At 38.7% G+C, this 18,228-nt stretch overlaps 1 protein-coding gene across 1 annotated transcript; it reads left to right on the forward strand.

Annotated features, from left to right (window-relative positions):
- The first annotated feature begins 532 nt into the window (after positions 1 to 532).
- LOC111658144 (DEP domain-containing protein 1B) lies at positions 533 to 14,275 on the forward strand. The gene is made up of 11 exons (XM_023410562.2): positions 533 to 691; positions 2,317 to 2,582; positions 2,701 to 2,845; positions 3,562 to 3,689; positions 3,787 to 3,917; positions 4,013 to 4,060; positions 4,720 to 4,860; positions 4,995 to 5,161; positions 6,820 to 6,996; positions 9,380 to 9,562; positions 10,998 to 14,275. The coding sequence occupies exons 1-11, from the start codon at positions 644 to 646 to the stop codon at positions 11,160 to 11,162; spliced, it is 1,599 nt and encodes a 532-aa protein (XP_023266330.1). The 5' UTR covers positions 533 to 643; the 3' UTR covers positions 11,163 to 14,275.
- Positions 14,276 to 18,228: the final 3,953 nt, after the last annotated feature.

Here is an 18,228-nt window from a genome sequence, read left to right on the forward strand (position 1 = left end):
CCAATATTGACATAGGTTAGTTATGATTTCTCTAAAATAGTTTGGTCAGTTAGTTTCCGTTTGAATTATGCAGGCAAATGGGATTTGATATGAAACAATTAGCCTACTTTGGGATTACATGCCAGATTTTAGAATTAATTCACGAGTGTGGGCATATAGATAATCCATGTAGGACTTGATTGCGTCTGTATTAAGTCTATCCTAAGAGATCAAGGCAAATATTGCAAAAACTGAAAGCTCGGCTGCAAATTAAATACTTACATTTCATTACTATTGTCTATATGGCAGTTGAATAGTATTGTGAGTATTGTGCCACCACGTCCATTCATAAACACTTGAAAGCTCGGCTGCAAATTAAATACTTACATTTCATTACTATTGTCTATATGGCAGTTGAATAGTATTGTGAGTATTGTGCCACCACGTCCATTCATAAACACTGCATTCTTGCTGGTCACGTGATGAACGCTCTGTCTAATCCCGTTGTTCAAATGCTGTGACGTAGGAGATTCAAAGTTTGCAGCAACGTTTCTGCTGGGAGACTCTTGGTACTGTTTTCACCTGCAGCTTAAGCCTCTGTGGAGCTTCTTAAAGTTATACAGACCAATGTTTTTCTACGAGTGAGTGGGTTTTAACTATCGGAATGGAAGGTAAAGTCATTGGACCGGGTCCGTACCGGGCGACGAAGCTGGTGAGTCTCTTTGTAACGTTAGCAACGCACGGTTAAAGTGACAATAACAGCTTTACGCTAACCTTTAAAATATGTAAGGTTTCTTTCATATGTGTTGGTACCATCGCAAATTTAGCGTAGATTACGCAGACATCTTCTATCCAAACATACGTACTTTAAAATTTAGTTTAAGCTTGTTGAAAGTTAGTAGCTAACGGTCACATGTGTGATGTTACTTACTCAGACAGGGAGTTAAAGCGTTTAAGACTTGTCTTCAAGAAGGCACTACTAGCCCGGAAACTTGTCGAGCTTAGCAAACTGTTTAGTAGAAAAAGATGGCTCTGACGCTATAGTGGGTGGACTTAAATGTTCAATGTTGCTGAGACTGTCAGAACTATGTTTTGTAGGCTACTTTACAATAACAGCAACTCCGTTTTTAAATTCATGTAAAAGCGAATACACAATAGACTGATACTGTCAGCTTTTTCTATGTGCATCACAGGCTGCTGTCTTTAATCCCTTTCAGCAGTAATAAATTACATATTATTCCAGAGTCAAACTGAATTTATATTTATCTTGTAATTTTCAATGCCAAATCTTGAGGACTAGCAGTTTAATTAACCCATCCGGTGTGATTTGAAGATTTCCAAGAGGGCTTTTTCACAAAAGGCAGTTTGACTTGAGGAAAAGCACACATATAACTAATAACAGTGTATGTCCTTTTCAGGTTTCTGTCAGTCCTGTTCAGTTACTGTATATTGAAGTACGGCCATGTGGTATTGAACAGAGGATGACAAACTGGTAGTGAATGTTTTTCTACTAAGAACAAACCCTTAGAAAACATTCCCCCCTACTGCCTATAAAGTGTACACAAACACAAGACCTTCCCTGTCCTCCCAAGGGTCTGAAAGCTAGCTGGCTATTGCATTTCTGTATTATTTTAATCCCATCACATGTTGCGCTCTATTCATGATTCAGACCAGCCCATTAGCAGCATTTGCTTTATACAGTTTGATACTCTCCTGTTGTAATGACTTTGTGTATCCTAATCTTATTTCCCCCTCTTTGCCTTTATCTGTTTTGTTGATTTTTCTCCTCCCCATCTGGATACTTTGTGAGATCTGATAATCCACAGCCCCTGTACCTTCCAAAGCACTATTAGGAGATAATGTTCTGTTTGTTCTTATACATACTGGTTACTTTTTGTGAGTAGATAAGAGTTGTTTCAGTTCAGCCTTGCTATGCTTCTAACAAAACAGTTTGAGTAACTGGTGTTTGTCTTTGATTTGCTATAAATATATATATATATATATATATATATAAGAATAAAATAATGCACATACGAATCAAAATGAGTTTGTCCTGGATCCTGTATGTGATTTTTCACTAGTAAGAGAGACACCATAGTCACTATATGGTATAACAGGTGGCTGTTATGTGTGGAGATTTTCTGCAAAATTATTATATTCAATGATAATATGAAGAACCTGTACTGCATTTTTTTTTTACCGCAGCAGCTGTCTGTTTTCACTCTCACCATGTTGACTGTAACTACAAAAATGTCCTCATCAGAAATGCCTGTATCTGATTTTTTTTTCTTACAGTCTACAGCATTTCTCACTGTTGTATTTCTTCCTGTTACACAGTGGAATGAAACCATTAAACTCTTCCGTGGAGGCATGCCGCTGAGAAGGCACTGGGCAAACTTCCGCTACTATGATTGCAGTTTCACAGGATCTGAGGCCGTGGATTACCTGCATGAGCTACTGAGGCGCAACTACAACTTTGGGCCTGAGGTGACTCGTTACCAGACTCTGCAGCTGCTTAGGAAGTTTCTCAAGGCCCATGTCATTGAAGATATCAAAGGACGCCATGGGACAGAGGACTTCGAAGACAACAGCCATCTGTACAGGTATTTTTTTGTCAGCCTGCACCGTTATTCTTGTCACTTGAAACAAGGCAATACTCCACCTTCAGTTTAGCCTTGTCTCCCTTCGGCTGAGCTTAGTGCTCTTTGTTTGTTTCTCCAGGTTCCCCACACTATCTCCTCTGAAGTCTTTTCCAGCAAGACCTCTCTTGAGAGGAAGCTGTGACCTGCCCAGACTCATCCGCTGGGATGACTATGAAGAATTGCCCCAACAGGAAAACATTGCTCCACTGAAGTCAGCCGTCATGGTGAGCAAGAGACAAAGAATTTTCAGACCTTCCTGTGTTTACTTAGACACATAGTGCACTTGAAGTGTATGAGAATATGCTAATTTAATAGAAAGTAAATGGCAAGATGAGGTCATTTCAGATGTAGACTAGTACACAATCTGCTCCTGTTTAACCTGGCACACATGTCCAGTTTATTCAGGGTTTTCAGGTGCATTTTCAGTATGGACAGATTATTTCTGATATGGATCTCATCTGGACTGAGATCGTTATCATTTTAAAACAGTTTTTAGAATGAAAACGTATTAGTGTGGACATAGTGTTATCTATTTATCTATTTATTTAGGTGACTCAGGCATTGCTGTTTGGACAGCCTTATGTTTAAGGATGTTACTACCATTTTGTCCACCACATTTATACATATGGAGAAAGGAATGGTAGAAACCCCGCACCTTACAGTGTAACTCATTCCTGTTCAACAAGGAATGAATTGTTGTAGTCTGAAATTTATCATTGAGTTAACATCAAGACATCACTATCTCTGACACGATATTAACAACAATCCAAAGTTCTAAGTTTTACAAAGGTAGGATTTAATGCATAAACACTTCATTCGATTACCTTACAACACTGTTTTATTGGATTATTGAACCGTTTTTTTTTTGTTTGTTTGTTTGTTTTTCTGCTCCCTTATTGTAAATTTAAATGGAACTTTTTCTGTCATTCCCTTTGAGCAGACTTCAGATTTGTGGAATAAAAGGCACAGTGTGGCTATTGGAGATGTGCATGAATGCAAGCTCATACGCAGGAAGGAGATTACTCCAAAACAAGTGGACCACATCTGGAAATCAATGACAATTGCACAGTATGTAACTGTTTTCCATTACTCATAAAAAACCTTCATTCTTTATGCTGTTAGTAGTTTTTTTTCTAGGTATTTGATGCCAACTCTGTTGTTTTAGTTTACAGAGAGTGTTGGGCCTACAGTCATTGGATGGAGTGTTAAACCCCAAACATGTGAACGGCAAGCACATTGTTCACAATGTGTTCATTGTTAATAAGACGGGCATAGTCGTATTGGAGAACAAAGCAGGTATGATGCACTGGTTCAAAACTGGAAGAACAACTGCTTTTTTGCTGTAACTTGCATGAACATTAGGACTCACCTATTTCCTTTTGCATTTCCAGAGGACATGCCCTATTGGGTGGTATCAGCAATGAAATGCCTCGCCAATTGTGAGTATACATATTTTATTGACTCTGAACATCAATGTTAAAAAATAAAACTCACCATCTGCTTTGGGGACTGTGAGCACAGCAGGTGCAAGTACCTAAGGTCATGAGTAAAACTTCTAAACTGTCTTCTAAAATCTTATTGATCATTTTGGAGGAGTAGGTGCCATAGTTTAAAATTGGTTGATGTCTCACTTTGGGACAAACTAAATCTATAATGTATAACCTGTTCTTGTGTGTGTGTCAATTAATCAGTTTACTGACTGTCAGTAAAGTAATCAGCAACTATTTTAATTTGTTGTCAACTAATTTTATAGCAAAAATGCTGAACATTACCCCGTTTTAGTTTGTAGTTTTTGAGGATTTGTTGTTATTCTCATTCTTTTGAGTTAGTAAAGTCAATATTTTCGACTGTTAGTTAAACAAAATAGGCAAGTTGATGACATCACCTTGGGCTTTAGGAAACTTCAAGGGATATATTTCACTGTTTCTTGTATTTTATAAATTATTCAACAAGAAATACTGGTATATTAATCATTAGTTGCGGCCTTATTGTGCACACATGTATCATTTTACTGGTTTACAATTAACTGTATGTCGATTACTGTTTTTAATTATTTTTTGCGAGCACTAAGAAGAACTGTATTTGTCTCCTTTCTCAGGGCCTAATGGCAATGAAACCAAACAGCCATTGTACCCAGGTTTCGAGAGAGATGTTCTGAGAACAGTAGCAGATTATTTTCAGCGGCTCAAAGAACCACTACTGACTTTCCATCTATATGAGGTCTTTGTCAACATTCTTAGTGAGTACTTCACCCTGTGGATCTGCTACCAATATTTGTTCACTGCTACAGATGAACATTTGCTGGTGTTCATTTTGTCTAGGCGGTGTGTTTGCCCTCAGGATCAAGACTCTCCTCTCTTCATATCTCTGCAGGTCTGCTGCAGGAGGAGGAGTTAGCCACTGAGGCTCTAAAAGCCAGCTGTCTGTTACTGCCACCGGCCAACCGGAGACGCCTCCAGCTTTTGCTGCGTCTCATGGCGCGGGTCTGCCAGAATCCCCACCTGCCTCCCCTTAATGACACCATTGCAACCCGCACACTGGTACAAATTCCTATCAGTTATTCGCTACTTGTCTTTGTGCTACTACTGTGAGCAAACAATATGATGCAAATATGATAGTGCTGCAATTAATACTACCTTTATAAATCTAGTAAGGTACAACATTATTAATATTGTGTAAATTTTTCTTGGCCATAATTTGTTAATGGTTGCATTATGGATAGGGCTGCACAATTAATCGAAATATAATCAAAATAGCAAATATGACACAGTATCCAAATCGCAGGAGCTGCATTTTTTTGATAAAGGTAAAATGTGTCACGTTGTGTATTGTTTGCACCATAAGCATTGTGGGGCTACAATTCATATTTTCCAGACGTAAAGGAATATGTTTGGTACAAGACCCAACAAAAATCACATCATCATTTTTATAAATTTTTTTCATTGAAAATTAAATGCCAAAGTGACATTTCCAACTGAAATGGCAATCGCAAAATCTGCCAAAAATGATTGTAATGTGATTTATTTTGCATTTCGTGCAGCCCTAATTATGGACTGTGTAAGGTGAACAGTTCTCTGTCTCCAAGGAGGGACAAGAAGCAAAAATATATGCAAGCCTTGGGGCATAATGTTTGCCCAAAATCCTTACTATCTGTTAAGCAGGATTAGTGGTATGCTTGGCAACATTTTCAGGGAGAGGACAATCCTCTCTCACCAAAAATAAATGTTGTTCGCTTTATCGGGCGATCTGAATCTGTACATGTGGTTAGACATAGCAAAACACTGCAATATACTTCTATGATATGACGTTTATAGACCTGAATTTATTTGGAAACAAACCCTGTTGTATGTATGTTGTATAGTTGTATATTCCTATACCATGCTACAGATGAAGTGAACATTATTCATGAAAATCAAGTATGATGTATTCAGGGATACACTTCATGTTCACTGCAAACTTTCCAGCCACAGCAGTTCCAGACTCGCACCACTTTGTCCACACTAAGATGATACACTAAGAAATACCATCCACTGAATACTATAGGGCATACTCCTCTAGGTGAACAAGGATACTTTCACTACATGAACAGAAAATGCCACAGGTAAAGTCCCTGAAAATCTAAAGAAAAAAGGAACTTGCAAGATAATTGCTGATTTAAAAACTACAACATCAGAAGGAAAATACCTGAAAAATATGTTTTGTGTTTTCTGCTCCAGTGTATTACACACTTCAAGGATACTTGGTCTTCGTGGCCATCCTGTGCTGTAGTCCATTAAAAACTGAATATTATGTATGAGCATGGAGGTTGTTGAAGTTGTAGTCTGAGACCACTTTCCCATTTACTCGAATGAATATTATACTCTGTTATAAGATTTACAAAAAAAAGCATTTGATACGGCTCTGTTTCAGAACAGACACATCTAATCTATTTTATTGGCTCAGTCTATATTAAATATGCATTTTGCTGTCAAGATAAGACTACCACGGTCAAAACAACCCCAGTCCCACTATTTGCATGCAAATTTTTCAATTTCACAAAGTTGGTGTTTGGTCAATGGCTGTTGCTTCTAATTTATTTGACAGATTTTCATTATATTGTGTACACCTTCAATATCAGTGTAAGGTAAGGAGTATCATTAATGTACTGTATACTGTGAAGTTGGTTTCTAATCCATCTCTTGTTGTGGTCTCTGTCCAGATGGTGCAGATGTTCTCTCACTGCGTTCTGGGTTCAGGAGATGAGATGGACTTGGACGACCTGCTGGCCACCAAACTAGTGACCTTCATGATGGAGCACCACAACACCATCTTTCAAGTGCCCTCCAAGCTGCGTTGCCAGGTTGAGGAGCACCTGTCCCATCTCAAAAGAGTTCAGGTCAGTACACTTCAGTTACTGTCTGTTAACAAATTAAACAAGCTCCAGCTCCTCTTTGCATCACAGTCACATGTAGCCACTTTCTGCAGCATCTGTTCCCTCCCACAATCCATGTGTACCAAGTCGTATCTATGCATCAGCTGTGATGAAAATATGCCAGATTGGTTCCATCGTCTTGTGCTAAATGTGGAAAAGTGGTACAGTCACTGGTATATTTAGATATTAGTCACAAAAAATCAAGAACTTAGATATATTTCTATGTTAACGTGAGTGAGTTTAGTTGTGGGTTTAGCGCCCCATCTGGCAAAATGACCTCTTGGGATTTGCTTCTGTGGGAAACTGAGATCTGTGATAGAGATCTGCAACAAGAATGGAAGTGAGAGCAGCTGGTCAGCAGCATTATTGTTGGTTAATCGTGGGATGAAATTAAATTTACTATATGAAAAGATGAAAGGCTCTAGTCATAGAGGCAATTACATGTATTTTTTTATAAACGTCAATATTATTAAATGAAAATCCAGATTTGTTATTTAACAACAATACTGTAGAGGCTGCACTGGAGGCTGGTGTGCCAGGATCTGTTTTGTATCTGTTGCTATTGGAAACTATATAAATGACAGAAACAGGGACAGTCCAGTCAAGATTTGTATCCCATTTAGTTCTTATTGCTTCAAGGTAAACCTGTTTTTTCACTGTAACCCTGTAGAACTTCCAGGATGAATTATACACATTTTCAACAGAAAACACTAATCTGTAGATAAAGAGTCACTCATCTGATATTTCACCATCTGGGGCCGTATTCACAAAGGATCTTATTAAAAATCTTTATGATCTTTTAAATCTTACTAAAAGTTCCTATCTAAGAGTCTCCACTTCAGAGCTGTTCGCAAAGCTGACAAGAGCGACTTTTAGTAAGAAGCAAAGACAGCTACTAAGTTCATCATTAATATACAGGAGTGTGAGACAGGAAGGCAGGACCGTAGGTAGGTTTCATTAAAAATATTTTTTTAACTGATGATTTCATATATGAAACAATATAAAATATATTGTATATATAAAATATTGACTTGTCAGTCATGTCTTATCTGGCATTGAATACCATCAGCAAATTATATTTTTTTTAAACTGACAAAATAAATCCTTAGTAAATGTCTGCCATCAAAATATGGTTTCAAAAGTTGATTATCATTCTGTTATTACAAAACACTGACCTGATAAGGCACGTTACCTGCACACATTACTACTTGTCAGTAGGACCTACTTTTAGTGCTATAAGACTTTGTGAATTACTCTTAGACCAAGAACTCTGGAGTTAGTTTTGACACATCCCGTATTTTTAGAAGTTTCTCTCAACTCAGCCAGTAAGGTGCTAGTTTTAGCCGTAAGATGTATAGTGAATACAGCCCCAGAACTTTTACAAAGACAGACCTAGTGACACAGATTTCTCCAGGGTTTTGTGCCTGCCCTCTTGATTGCTTTTATAGCGTGAGTAGTTGCATATGTATAGATATGTGCATGTGTATAGTTTTGGCTGGCACATCAGAAAATCCAACAAGACTGTCAATACAGTCTGTGTTCAACATTGTTTAGCCTATAAATGAAGGCCTGATTGTTTGTATCTTTGAGTCCAGCAGTGGATGCATAAGCTTGCACATCCCACGCTGTGAATCTGAAAATATGTTTTTAGCTTAAATTAATGCTGTAAATGGGATTTCAAAACTATAACCACCCTGCACACTGAGCACATTATTCATATTTACCAACCATATTAATTATCCTCATTAAACTATTCTAGTGAGCATGTAGGCCACCCACTGAGAATACTGTTACAATTTCTGAGACAGTATGTTCCACAACACCATAATGAATCCTGTGTTCAAATGTACAATAGTGGACAATAGGGTTGTGCCAATCAAGAGTGTCACATAAAACTCTACACGCTTTCTTTCACTTTTTGGTTGCTCTTTCCCTCTCTCTCATTCATAGGTTAACATAACCCACCCAACCCCCCACCCCGCAATCATATCAGATATTGCAAATTTCACAAGGTCAGATCTTATCCATCTGATTATGGATAAGATCGTGCGATCCTAGTGGACAACCTAGAGTTAAAGTCACAGACTGATATGTTTTCTTAACATGTAAAATCTAAGTCAATTGCTTTAGGTTTTTAAGTTTTGACCTACCTTGAATTGTATTGTCAGTTCATGGTGGGTTAATAATCTCAAAAGCAGATATTATGTGATGACAATGATTATGTCAATAAGCAGTCCTGATGTAAACATGTACCTCTATTTTCTCACATTTACAGTCAGAAAGATGGTTGAAAGTTTTAAATCCATTAATCCTAATCAAAATCCATTTCCTTTGTGTCTTCCATCAGATTAAATATGCGGGTTCAGATACAGACTTCAGTTCATCTCCAGCTTTTTGTAAACAGATCAGCAGGGTGGAGTCTGAGGAGCAGAAGGTGATAGGTACTCAGACCCCCTTACAGGAGCTGTTGGAGGGCTTGATTGCAGACAAAGAACTCCCTGCCAAGGACAAAAGAAAAAGGCTTAAACAGGTATGACTATGCCATTTGGATACATAGAATAGTTCAAATAGAGACTGAGGTGTCTGTTTAAAGTCACCAAAATTAAAGTGCTTTTGAGCAATAGGCTGTAAGCATTTATTTGTATGCTCAACCACCAGTATTGATCTGCGAGCACGAGGCCTGACTTTCCTTACGCATGTACACCTCGCTATACCTCTCATTGAATTGACCGCACGGCTGCTGACATAGACGAAAATGAGCTTCTAACTCTCTCTCTCTCCCTCCCTCCCTCCCTCCCTCTCTCTGAGTGATCATTTTACAAGTAAATATAACCAAAATCAGAGCTGTTGTCTTTAACTTATCTGTATGGTGTTTTGGTCGGATGACATTAAGGGCATATAGGATTTCATCAGTGCAGAGCAGCAGCTTGGAAATGGCTTGGAAGTGACTGTCTGGTTAACATGTAGTCTTAATGTGCCGCATTTCAGTCACCGTTTCATACTTTGTATTGTTGGACAACAGAAACAGAAAAACATGTAAAACAGGGCCTAAAGTATTCCGATCAAAAAATACGTGTGTGCACGTTCATTGCTGAACGTGATCTGTCCTTCACAATTTCTTTGTTTACAACCCAAAGAGAATAAAGAAATAGCTGATAGTGGCTTTCTTGATTTCACTTTAAAATTCAGTTTACCAGTTCTTTAGCACTTCAATGTTACTGTATTTTTTATCTTCAATATTTATTTATTTTCCATTATTTATTTATTTCCCATCTGTTTTTCAGAAGGAAACACTTAAACATTGCTATAGTATTGCAGTGTTGTTTACAGCTGTCTTTTACATTGCACATACTTTTATAAAGAATAGAGAAAAATGGTGTAAATGAACTGAAAATATTTTACTATTTCAAATGGATAAAACTTTATTTCATCATAAATTCGCTTAACCCCTCTCTCTTTCTCTCACTCGCTCTCTCACACTCTTTCTCAGTCGCACACACTCATAAGCACATTGACAACAGAGCCGTCTGTGGATTGGCTAAAAACAACAACACATACCTGTTTATTTGCATATGGAACGGGGAAGTGAGAGCGGATCACAAGTGGTCAATCAAGATGCATGTGAAGACGCTTTTTAAAGCCAGGTGTGAACTGACAAACTTAGAGCTGACCACTTGTGATCAGATCACTGAAGACGTGTGTTAATACCAGGTCTAAATAGGGCCTTGACTTTTCCAGCAGGCTTTAGCTGCTTTCCACTGAAAGTGTTTGTTTACAGTGTTTCAACAACAGTTTTCAACTACATCCTCAGTTTTGCACATTGATCATACGTGGTCCAGCCATATACTAGGTTTTAACCAAGTCCCAATTGTTTTATTTGAAGGATTTTTAGGTGCCATTGTTCTATGTCTTTGGTGTACATGCAGTATACTGCACAGTAAAAATGCATACACTTCCCTTTTCAGTTCCAGAGGTCATACCCAGAAGTCTACAACAGTCGATTTCCCACAGAGGAAAGCAAAGCTGCTGTCATACCTGAGAAAACTCCTCGACTCAAACCTAATCTCATGTTCTTCAACCTCAAGAAACCCTTCCAGCCTTTTCAGAGGAGCTGGAGTTTTAGGGCATGATGACCACTGACATATCTACACTTCAGGCTGTATGCACAACCTCAACCTCACTGTTCTGAGACAAGGAGAAATGTAGCTGTATTGGTACTAATTTAAAAATAATGAATTTGACATTGTAGCACTGTTAAACTAAAGACATTTAAAGGGTCAGTTCACTCAAATTACATAATAAATAGAGATTTCCCATTTACATACACAGACACACCAGTGTACAAGTATAAATGCTCACAATGGCATAGATCACTTGTGCAGGCTACAGCATTGACTCCACATTAATCCTAGATAGAATTATAAACCAGGTTAATATTGCATCCATTGAATGTGGATGGGTGAACTGACCATTTTAGGAATACATTTCTACTTACTGTTGCTAGAAAACTTGAACAAAATATAGGAAACATTTACTAACAGAAAAAAAAACACTGATGTTTCTTAAAATGAACTTTAATCGTTGTCCTAAATTTGTGTATTGGTACATTTTCTACATCTAAAATACTCTGTTAGAAAGGTCTAATGTAGGGTGGCCCTGAGAGCTCAACACACTAAGGCTGCAGTGTGTGGTTCACATCTATGCAGCTCTGCATACTTTGAGGTGTTTTTTTTTTGTTTGTTTGTTTGTTTGATTTTTTTTCTCTAAATGTTGCACGTGTTTTGTCAAGTAGGTTTTTGTAAATTGATTGTGTTTTGTTTATTTGCATGTATTTCCTTAATCAGCAGTGCATTGAGCTCTCAGGGACATTGTTAGCCTGAAAATCAGACCAGTCAGCATGCTCATGTTATTCACTATCGCAGATGGGTCTGGCCCCCCTCCCGTTCAGACAGATTTCCATTCATCCTGAGACCGGTCAGGCCAATCACATCCAGCCATCCTTTAATCCATTTACTTCTGGTTGTCAAAGGTCAAGTTTCAGAGGCAGTAGGCTAAGCAGAATATTCCATGCATCCCTCCTCCCTGAGGGATCCTGAGGCGTTCCTAGGCCAGATGGGATATATAATTCCTCCTTGATCTATGCTGGGGTCTCCTCCCAGTTGGACGTGCCCCGAAAACCTCCAAAGAAAGGCACCCAGGAGGCATCCTAATCACATGCCCAAACCACCTCAACTGATTCCTTTCGATGCAAAGGAGCAGTGGCTCTTCTCTGAGCTCCCTCTGGATGTCCAGGCTCCTCACCATATTGCTTAAGGCTGTGCCCAGACATCTTATGGAGGAAACTCATTTTGGCTGCTTGTATCAGCAAGCTCATTCTAACTGTCACTACCCAAAGCTGATAACCATAAGTGAGGTTTGGAATGTAGATGGACCGTTGAATCGAAAGCTTTGCCTTCTGGCTCAGCTCCCTCTTCACCACAATGGTCTGGTACAATGTTGTTACTTGTTACGCAACACCAATCCTCCTGTCAATCTCCTGCTCTATCATACCTTCACTTGTGAACATGACCCTGAGATACTTGAACTCTTTCACCAACTCACCTCCAATCTGGAGGGAACAATCCACTGGTTTCCGGTAGAGAACCATGGCTTCAGACTTAGAGTTGTTGACTCTTATACTGGTCACTTCACACTTGGCTGCAAACAACCCCAGAGCGCACTGCAGGTCACGGTCTGAAGCCAACAGAACAACATCATCTGTAGAGAGCTGAGACACAATTCTGAAGTTTCCAATTAATTCCAGTGGGTTCTTAGGTTGCCACCTTGACAGGCACCAATGACCTTCTGACTATAGCTCCAGCTTGCCACCTCTGGCTTTGAACATGGCCTACTCAGACTCCCCGACCTCCCGCGGGATGCATGAGAAATTCTTACATAGGTGGGAATTGAAGATCTCCACCACAGGTTCCCAGTTCACCTTGACTACATGTTTGGGTTTGCCAGGTCTCACACTACCCAGGGACTCCAAGAAAGCTGGGTGAGCTGCTGTTCAGTGCATAAGCACACACAAAAGCCAGAGCTTTCCCCTCCATGACCCGTAGTCACAGAAAGGAGACCTTCTCATTCTCTGGGGAGAACTCTAACACAGTGGCACTCAGTGGCACTCAGACTTGAATATCCCACATCATGTTTCATTGCTCTGATTGGTTGTAGGTCTACCCATTTGCATCAAGAGGCATTTTGCTTTGCGAGAGTTGATAACACCCCTAGGGAATAAAAAATGAACTGAGAGGTTCCAGACCCGATCTCAGATGCACCTTGGTCTGGTGATGCCGGCGAGGCCACTATACTGAAAAGTAGAATTTGAAGTAGCTAATATGAATGAAATGCATTTCAAAGGTGTTAATGGCTTATTAAATGTTAACATTATAGACTGTGGAATATTAATTATCAAAAAGATTAATATTTATATACACTTTTATATTGCAGTACATTATATTGTACTGCAGGTGCAGTGTTGGTTCCAATTGGCCTTCAAGCATTTAATTTCATGAGCTTGACTCTTGTGATGCAAAGACTGATTTCATTATCACATTTCAATGTGGAATCATTATGATGCTGTATACACAAATATAAATTTGTGTTTGTCATATGAACATATCAAGGGTTTGTCCAGAAAGGGAGAGTATGTGACAGAGGCAGGTGAACATTGTCCAACTATATTTAATAACTTTTATACACTGAAATCCTGAAACCTAATCTCAGAAAAAGGAAGAAAGAAGCAAAAGAGGTATATCATGTGCTAACAACTGTCACAGCCCTTTCTCTCTAACACCCCCACCTCCCCCCGTACCTTACTTGATTACTGTATGTGCACTCTTAACTCATTTCATGTTTTTACTTGCTGGTTTTATTCTGTATATAAGAACTATTTTCTTGATTGGTACATATTTCAATGTCTCAGATACTATTTTCAATGTATTTGTCATAATTTTCGTTTACCTGCTGTTTTGTCATGTCAATCAGGTTGTTACTTAATTTTAGACTTAAAATTGTTTCTATTTTTATAAAGATTAAGTACTGATATTGTTTGGATTTCCTAAATGCTGTTGAACAAATGCAATAATGCTGGAATAACTGTTACACTTGAATTGCTGCTCTGTGCTTGAAAAAAATGAACAGGATAAAAGTGAATTCATGTTAATGCTGATTTTCTTATAAAAAAATTACTGTAATTGGCCAATGTGAATCTATTCCTTTGTGGGGGTTATTGGTTGTTAAATATGAGGGATGTTGTTACAGCGGCAAAAACCTGTGCACATACAACACACAACTTTAATTAACTATCATTTTATTTATGTAATATTTAAATCAATAAGTTTAATCAACTATAATGACATTGATAGATTTTGTTAATTTTCCTAAATGGAATGGCAATATGTATGGTTCAGTAGTATACACAGAACAGCTGATCAGGACAATAAAATAGAATACAAAAGGGAACACACAAGAAGAGAGCAGGACTTTCAATAATGCGTTTATACAACATTCATTTTAATAGATAAAGTTATATATACAGTGTGGTATGAAAGTCTAAGACCAGTTGTCTTGGACTTTTGTACCACACTATGTACAGTATATAACTCCAGTTTATTAAGCAATGTACATTTGCAGTTTTTCTCAGACAAATTTTAAGTAATAGTAATGCATTTCATGGCAATCCATCAGGTAGTTCTCGAGATATTTCACTAAAACCAAAACTGTCAACCACATGGGGGCGCTGCAGTAAAAGTCAGGGGATTGCCAAAGTCAGAGCGTTGCATCTTCTGGTGATCATGAATACAAAGTTTCCAATAGTTGTTCATATAGTTCGGTCTGGACTAAAGTGGCGGACCAATGGCAACACTGACAACCTTAAAGCGACACTGTGGCTAAAAATACACAGCCTGCAACACATGATCGAATTAGCCTTGAGCACAGTAAGCTAAGTTGTATAAGGACTAAATGCGGAGCAGATTTTCACCATGTACTGTTTTCCTGAACTGTGAAAGCTGAGTGTTTATGAAGTGTGTGTTTACTTGCCTCTGCATACGTTCATGACTTGGAATCATAAAGCCTCAGGCTAAGCACCAATATTTAGTTCAATCTGAAACATTTTCAATTCGCATGGATGCATTTGTATCCAATCATGTCCACTCACATCTTTTCAGTTTACTTTGTGTATACTAGTGTCAGGAGGTTTGAGTGTTATTTTCCCTCAGTATATACCAGATGCAGTCTCCTAAATATATGTATTATTGAGTATTGAGTATATTGAGTATTGGATGTTGTGCAGTTCTCAGGCCAAAAGAGCATAGAGCACACTAATCTTGTATGCTGGTATCTGGTGGAAGGAAAACAATATGCATTATCTTCCCAAAATATGAAGCTGCACTGCCTAAAGTAATTAGTCACACAATAGTCAAGGGCTTGTTACACTGAGGTTGTAATGCTTTCATTTATATGGCCACCAGTTACACAACATATAACAGGCAAGCTTTTGTGAGTGTCTGACTTGCCGGTGTACAGCTGTTTGCTGGAGGCAGTACATGCCACTGTAATACCAGTAGAAAAGATTAGTTAATTTTTTGGTGAGTTTACTACAAAAAAGCGCTTTATGAATGGGTGAATGTGGCTTCCACTGTAAAGCGCTTTGAGTGGTCAATAAGACGAGAAAAGCGCTGTATAAGTGCAGTCCATTTACAAAAACATTTTAAACATTGTTCCCTCTACATTTATAGCACTACACATTTTAAAATGCTGTCAAACTACTGTACTATACCTATAATGTAGCTATCACTTAATGATTGTAGGTCTCAGTTAAAGACACATCAGTTAATAGAAGACTAATGACTCTCTGGTAGTCATCATCTGTAATTAATAAAGTGGAAATATGAAAAACCTGTGAAATGATTACATAAGTGTAATTAATATGGCGTGGAGAGCTCTGTGGTCATTATGCTTCAGGTATTATCAGCACATTAATATTCCAGCCAGTGTGCTTGCAGATAGTACAGTAAGTGTTCCATTCAGGGTGACTGGGAGTAGCTGATGTCTCAGCAGTGGAGTGAAGGAGAGGGAATTAACTCCATCTTGAGGGACCTCCTCAGCCTTTGTAGCTACAGGGGCAAAACCTGACCTAAATACATAGCAGCCAATTAGCTGTCATGCATTAAGATGATATAACTGACATGCCGCACTGCCTTGAATCGTGTTTATGGTCACTCAGCATAACTGATCTATAAGTGCTGCTGATAGAATCTCTTTTGCAAATTGACTAAAACATACTTGAGAGACATCCCTGCAGAGCTGAGATAATTTCATTTTCCAAGCTACTGACAACAGTTACAAAAATTTAATTTTCCCAGTTACTCTTTTTTGACAGTAACTGACTAATTCTGCATTTTTTCACTATTGTGTCCCCACCATGGCTGAAATGCTGGTACTAAAGTCAATGGTCTCTGGGTCTTGGGTTCACAGAGTCTGGTCCATATGTGCAAATTTGCATGTTCTGTCCATGTGCAGTTTCTTGTGTATGGTACATTTTCACTCACTGATGCAGACTGGATTACAAACATAACAGTTACTCTTGATTCTGTGAAGAAATTAAACTAAACCGTTACTTTAAGATTCTCTCTCTTCAGTTCTGAGGCTGTCAACATTGCATGTGCTCACATAACAATTTTTTTTTTCTGCTATTGTGTTAGTGAGTCAGCCCAGACCATGCTCTCCAGTTGGGAAAGCCCATGCTGTTTCCCTAATGCTTTTCTGGGAATAGACATGTAGCTGTGGTAATTGGTTTTTCACTCTAGAAAGGGTTTTTGCAGTGTCCATGTATCGCATGATCACAGCGACCTGCAAGCAAAGCTACACAAGGAGAAATAACAGCCTGTTGTATGTATGATATTTTCCCACAAGTAAGTGCAGAAGTATGTAAAAAAAAAAAAAAACTTTAGTTTTCCTAATGCTGCTGACATGAACTTTACTGCTGCTCCTAGATTGTAGTTTGCTCCTGCCAACAGCATATGCATGATCTTTGAAGTTAGAATTCCTTATTATTCTAAATTATGAAAACATAACATAACATTCTTTACATGTTGAGTCCAAACCGTGTCTCCACTAATCATGCATCAGTCATAATTGCAAGAGCTCAAACATTCACAGCATGACGTCCACCTGCCCTGCAGAGAGGCAGAGAGGCAAAACAGCTTTTCAGACTACAGTTAATCAAAGAAATTCAATTCACATTACTTCCCGTAAAGTTGGATGGAGAATACTCGTTTTCAACAATGTTTGTGTTAAAAAAACACAATAGCAGGTCACATGGGCTATTTTCAAAGGTTAAGTGCAGCAACACTCACTCTTGGTAATGGGCGACCTTTTCAATTGTATCTCCAGTCTGTAGCGCTGCTCTGTGACGCTGAACTTGAACCACATTCGTGCTCCATCAACGTCAATTAGATAACAGCCGGCTCGGAAAGAAATATGGCAGCACTGTCTGTACGTGGGTAGAGTGAGCAACATGTTTCTTTATGAATGAGTGACTGAGTGAACTCTCGGGTCTCGACGTTGATCACTGCTTCGGTCAAGTGCTTTTTTCTGCTGCTTGCTGTGAGAGTGCTTTTTGTCTTATCCTGTAGTGGAGTTAAAAAGAAAAAAAAAACTGTGTGAGTGGCACTTAGCTTTTGTGTCAATCTCAATGTGTGATTGTAAGATTGGAGGTAATACATGTATTTTTCAGTGAAAGAATAATGCTATAAATGGCACTGATGTCTGTTTCATACATGCTCATGTAATAATGATTTTGGAGGGAAGGTAGGCAGGCAGACCTACTGGTTAACAAGGCGGAGGTGTGATACAGCTCAGAGGGGGTTAGAATAACTGGTAGCAGTCACAGAAAGAGCATCTGTGGCAGCAAAACACCCTCACACACACACACATTGTGGCTCAGGCCAAGCTTAGGATGATAGGAGGCAACAGTCCAGCTTTTCAGTCCGGCTCATCCTCTGTGACACTTTATTCCACCTCTTATTCTGCTTATGCTGTTTCTAATTTGCATTAGCAAGTATTTATTATTTATCATGTCAACCACGGCTACTTTTTACTGCTTACATTCAGGTGCGCACACAGCACCTTAAGCGCCAGTAGTCACATGCA

The sequence above is a fragment of the Seriola lalandi genome, unplaced genomic scaffold (assembly GCF_002814215.2).
Source record: "Seriola lalandi dorsalis isolate HSWRI2012SDOR001 ecotype SW California unplaced genomic scaffold, Sedor1 jcf7180002054425, whole genome shotgun sequence".
In the NCBI taxonomy this organism is placed as follows: domain Eukaryota; kingdom Metazoa; phylum Chordata; class Actinopteri; order Carangiformes; family Carangidae; genus Seriola; species Seriola lalandi.

What these genes read in the sequence shown, in the direction of transcription:
- LOC111658144 (XM_023410562.2), top strand. Translation starts at nt 644, where the DNA reads ATGGAAGGTAAAGTCATTGGACCGGGTCCGTACCGGGCGACGAAGCTG. An exon ending in CCATTGCAACCCGCACACTG is followed by an intron (nt 5,162 to 6,819) that starts GTACAAATTCCT and finishes GTCTCTGTCCAG; the next exon opens with ATGGTGCAGATGTTCTCTCA. An exon ending in CCCATCTCAAAAGAGTTCAG is followed by an intron (nt 6,997 to 9,379) that starts GTCAGTACACTT and finishes GTCTTCCATCAG; the next exon opens with ATTAAATATGCGGGTTCAGA.